Genomic DNA, 4,973 nt, shown 5'->3' with positions numbered 1-4,973 from the left:
TAATTCTGAGGCATCTCATTCCTCTTGCTGATGTTCCCAAGTCGCTGGCATGCATCGCACCTGGCTACGTAGGCTTGAGCATCCCTGAACATAGTCGGCCACCAGAACCCTGCTTGGAGGACTTTAGAAACCGTTTTGAATGCAGCGAAATGACCTGCGTAAGATGAACCATGGCAGTGGTGCAGAATTCCTGGGATATCTGCCTCTGGAACACACCTTCTGAACAAACCATCCTTGCCTTGTCTGTACAAGAACGGTTCATCCCAAACATAACGCCTTGCCTCTCTCAGGAATTTCCTCTTGTCGTTTCCTGTGAACTTAAGTGGTGGCTTTTCAGCAGCTAGATAGTTCGCAATCTCAGCAAACCATGGGAGGTGAGGATATTGCTTTTGGATCAAGGCGACAGGATGTTTCGAGATGTGAGAACAATCGGGCGCCTTCCTCGGAGGTTGTTCCGCGATGCTGGAGCAGTCTGATGTGGTTCTTAGAGATTGTTCCGCGTAACACAGACCAATCGCGTTGACGTGTTCAACTGGGTGTTCCTCATCAAGAGTTGTGTCGTCCTCAATCTTCATTCTGGATAGATGGTCAGCAACCCCATTCTCGACACCTCTCTTATCTTTTATCTCTAGATCAAATTCTTGGAGAAGAAGAATCCACCTTAACAACCTCGGTTTCGCATCTTTCTTTGTGAGCAGGTACTTAAGAGCAGCATGGTCTGTGTGCACAATCACTTTAGATCCCACTAGGTAGGACCTAAATTTTTCGAAAGCAAAAACAATAGCCAGAAGCTCTTTCTCAGTTGTAGCGTATCTGCACTGAGCTTCATCCATAGTTTTGCTAGCGTAATAGATCACATGAAGTTTCTTGTCCTTACGCTGCCCAAGTACTGCTCCAACTGCAAAATCGCTTGCATCAGTCATGATTTCAAAGGGTAGGTCCCAGTCTGGTGGTTGCACAACAGGTGCGCTGACTAGAGCTCCCTTGATGGTGTGGAAAGCAGCTAGACACTCACTGTCGAAATCGAATTTGATCTCCTTACAGAGCAGTCTGGTGAGTGGTCTTGCTATCCTTGAGAAGTCCTGGATAAACCGTCGGTAAAACCCAGCGTGACCCAAGAAACTCCTGATGGCCTTCACGTTTGTTGGTGGTTGCAAACTCATCATCACCTCGATCTTTGCCTTATCCACCTCAATTCCTTTCTCGGAGATCTTGTGCCCTAGAACAATCCCGTCTGTGACCATGAAGTGGCATTTCTCCCAGTTGAGTACGAGGTGTTTCTCCTCACATCTTTTAAGAACCCTGCACAAGTTTGACAAACAGACATTAAAGGAGCTTCCATAGACGCTGAAATCGTCCATGAAAACTTCCATAATGTCTTCAATCAGGTCAGTAAAGATCGACATCATGCAGCGCTGGAATGTTGCTGGCGCATTGCACAAGCCGAATGGCATTCTCCTGTAAGCGTACGTTCCGTAGGGGCATGTGAACGTCGTCTTCTCCTGATCGTCTGGATGGATGGGAATCTGAAAGAAACCTGAATAACCATCTAAAAAGCAGTAATATGGGTGGTTAGCCAATCTCTCAAGCATTTGATCAATAAAAGGGAGTGGGAAGTGATCCTTTCTAGTTGCTGCATTTAATTTCCTGAAATCTATGCACATGCGATGTCCTGTCACTGTCCTAGTAGGGATCAATTCATTCTTTTCATTTGTGATAACAGTGATCCCACCTTTCTTAGGTACAACATGAACAGGACTGACCCATTTACTATCAGAAATCGCATAGATCACACCTGCTTCAAGAAGTTTCATTATCTCTTTCTTAACGACATCTTTTAGATTCGGGTTTAACCTCCTCTGATGTTCGACAGAAGTCATTGATTCATCTTCCAAGTGGATTCTATGCATGCATAAATCAGGCGAAATACCAGGGATGTCAGCTAGCGAATATCCTAATGCCTTACGATATTTTCTAAGCTCGCATAAAAGCAATGCAGTTTCCACATTATTCAGCTCAGCATTCACAATGACAGGATATGTGGAATTCGGACCTAAGAAAGCGTACCTGAGCCCTTTGGGAAGGGGTTTTAGCTCAACTTTGGGAGCCTTGAGCTCGCTCCAGGGATCCTCTGGTTGGTCCGGTTTAGGGGTCGCTCCAGATGGAGTGGTCTCGCACCTGTTGATATCCTCCCCCAGACTTAGACTCGCTACCATTCTCCCCATACTCCTTGCGGAGTCAAGCATCTTGGCATATCCATCAGCATCAATGTTCACCATACTCTGCTCGGCTTCAGCACGCACTAGTGCAAGTTCCAGTGGGTCTTCGGTAAGAATCTCCTCGATCATTCCTTCTTGTGGTTGGAGCGGATCAACCCCTTCATTGACCTCAAAGGTTTGCCCATCCAACATCCGCTTCTTTAGCAACTCATCCATTTCAAATTGCATAACTATGTCCCCAAGATTCAGATCAATCTTCCCCTGTCGCACATCAATGATAGCTCCGACAGTACATAAGAATGGTCTTCCCAAGATGAGAGGGTCCTTAGACTCTTCTTCCAATTCCAGAACAACGAAGTCCGCTGGAACAGAGGTGTTCCCCACTTTTACTTGAAGATCCTCTAGAATACCAACAGGAGATTTGACTGATCTGTCTGCGAAAACCAAGGACATCTTAGTTGGTTTGAGATGCGTGTATCCGAGTCGTAGAGCTACAGAGTACGCCATGAGATTCACGCTGGACCCAAGATCCACCAAGGAGCAGGCGAAAACTGTCTTCCCAATCTGGATAGAGAGGACAAATTTGCCGGGATCTCCTCGTTTTTTTATTTGCCTGTTCTGAAGCACTGCGCTGCACTCCTTGGAAACTGTCATGAACTCGCTCTCCTCTGATATTTTCCCTGAGATCAATCCCTTCATAAAGCTACGCATGGAGGGCATCATCTAGATCGCATCCATCAAGGGAAGTCGGACGGTTAGATCTTCCAGCATCTTTCTGCATTTTATTTCCTCTTTGTCCTTACGAGTGACCTTCGCTGGAACAGGGTAAGGGACTTTTGGAATGTATTCGCGAGGAGGAACAGCCTCTGGAATCGGGCGCACTGCTTCAGCTGGTTGTTCTGAGCCTGGCGAGACTGTTTCAACTACCGGCTCTGTATTCCCCTCATCTGCTTGGTCGGCTGGTGGTTGCTCTGACTCTTTCTGCTTGCCTTTCTCAGCCGCGGTGAACCTTCTCCTTTCTGGCTCGGAAAGTTGCTTCCCGCTTCTTAGCTGAACCGCATTGCACTCCTTGGGGTTTTTGTCTGTTTTACCAGGTAGAGTACCTTGCTGTCTCTTGACACTCTCGGCAGTCTGAGCTATCTGAATGTCCATCTGTCTCATATGGCTTGCGACATTATCATATTTGGTGCTCAGGTCTCCGAACATATGGTTCATCCTAGTATTGATCTCGGTAGTGACCTGGTTCAGCGCTTTCCCTTGGAGCTGTTGTCCTTGGAGGAGTTGCTGCAGCATGGTTTTAGTTTCATCTTGCGGAACAGCGACAGGGGTGGAGGTAGCGACTTGAGTGTTCTGGTGGTTCTGTATTTGAGGCTGATTGCTCTGCGGTTGGCTTAGAACATATGTTCGGGGTTGATAGTTCTTCTGATATCCCGAATACTGGCCCTGGTTGTTCTGCGCCGGATCAACTTGTTTGTCCTGCTTAAGCCAGAAAAGTTGTGGATTGTTCCTTACGTTAGGGTTTGGGTGATAATTCTTCAGCTGCCACCCTTGTCCATTTACGTAACTCACTTCCTGCTGATCGTCTCCTGCCTGCTCAGCTTCAAACGCCTTATCCCCCGCATTCTTCTCAGGAGTTGCTTCTTGCATTATGAAGACCTGGCTCTGGTTTCCCTTCAGCAGTTGGTCCACCTTCGCCGCTAAATCGTCTATGCTGTTCACACTTTTGGAGCGATCATGCTCCTTGTTCTTGTTGAGTGAACTAGAAGCCATGTTCTCAATCAGCGCGAATGCACCAGGGGTGGTCTGAGTCATGAAGTCTCCGTTACTAGAGGAATCAAGGGTGTTCCGGTACTCATAGCTCACTCCATCGTAGAACACCTCCAATATGTAATCGTCATCAAACCCGTGGTGTGGACATTCCCTCTGGTACTCTTTATACCTCTCCCAAGCTTCATAAAAGGGTTCATCAGATTTCTGCTTGAAGTTGGAGATTCTATGCCTTAGAGCCGCGGTTTTGGACTTTGTGTAGAAGTGGCTCAGGAATGCTGATCGAACCTGGTCCCATGAGGTTAGAGAACCGGTTGGGAGAGATTGCAGCCAACTTGCAGCTTTCCCTTCAAGAGAAAATGGGAAAAGTGTGCACTTGACGTAATCCGGTGGCACTCCATTTGAGCGAGAGAAATTGCAGATCCTCTCAAAGGCCTCTATGTGGTCCATTGGTATGTCTGAAGTGAGGCCACTGAATGTGCTCTTCTGTACCAGACCTATCAGTGCAGGTTTGATCTCATAATCCTGTCGAGTACAGGGTGGAGGGTTGATGGGAGAGCGGTTAGTAGCGAAATTCCTCGGAAGGTTTCGCTCCCCAATAAGAGCACCACGCTCCTCTCGCGCAGCGTTCTCGACTGCTTGCTCTTGTGCAGCTTGTTGCTGATTCTGGATGGTTTGCTGCATCTGCTGCATCTGCTGTTGCTGATTCTGCATTTGTTGTTGAATGAGTGCCAATGCAGCAGTGAGGTCATCCATATTTCCATGATCACCCATGTTGGTGTCGGTTGTTCTTGGCTGTTGACGGTTCTGTCTTTCTAATCTTGCGAGTTCTTCGTTAGTCAGCTGATGTAGTGGTCCTTGTGCGTTGCTCCGAGTATGTCTACTGGTCATGCACTTGGATCATCTGTTCCAACAAAGAAGTAAAGCAAGTTAGATATCTCAGACTAAATATTAAACTGAAAAATAAAGGTAAAAGCTTAGTCCCCG

At 47.1% G+C, this 4,973-nt stretch overlaps 1 protein-coding gene and 1 non-coding gene across 2 annotated transcripts; one reads left to right on the top strand and one right to left on the bottom strand.

The window, feature by feature from the left end:
* Positions 1 to 2,942: 2,942 nt before the first annotated feature.
* LOC125596527 lies at positions 2,943 to 4,760 on the bottom strand. The gene has a single exon (XM_048771608.1). It carries the CDS (start codon positions 4,758 to 4,760, stop codon positions 2,943 to 2,945), a length of 1,818 nt encoding a protein of 605 aa, XP_048627565.1.
* Positions 4,120 to 4,226, top strand: LOC125596530. The gene has a single exon (XR_007331119.1). It is a non-coding gene; the product is annotated as a small nucleolar RNA R71 (small nucleolar RNA).
* Positions 4,761 to 4,973: the final 213 nt, after the last annotated feature.

The sequence above is a fragment of the Brassica napus genome, unplaced genomic scaffold (genome assembly GCF_020379485.1).
Source record: "Brassica napus cultivar Da-Ae unplaced genomic scaffold, Da-Ae ScsIHWf_1226;HRSCAF=1752, whole genome shotgun sequence".
NCBI lineage: Eukaryota > Viridiplantae > Streptophyta > Magnoliopsida > Brassicales > Brassicaceae > Brassica > Brassica napus.
This window is presented reverse-complemented; position numbering and strand designations above follow the sequence as displayed.

Bases quoted from the DNA above. Each gene is read 5' to 3' on its own strand.
- LOC125596527 (XM_048771608.1), bottom strand. From the start codon at position 4,760: ATGGGTGATCATGGAAATATGGATGACCTCACTGCTGCATTGGCACTC.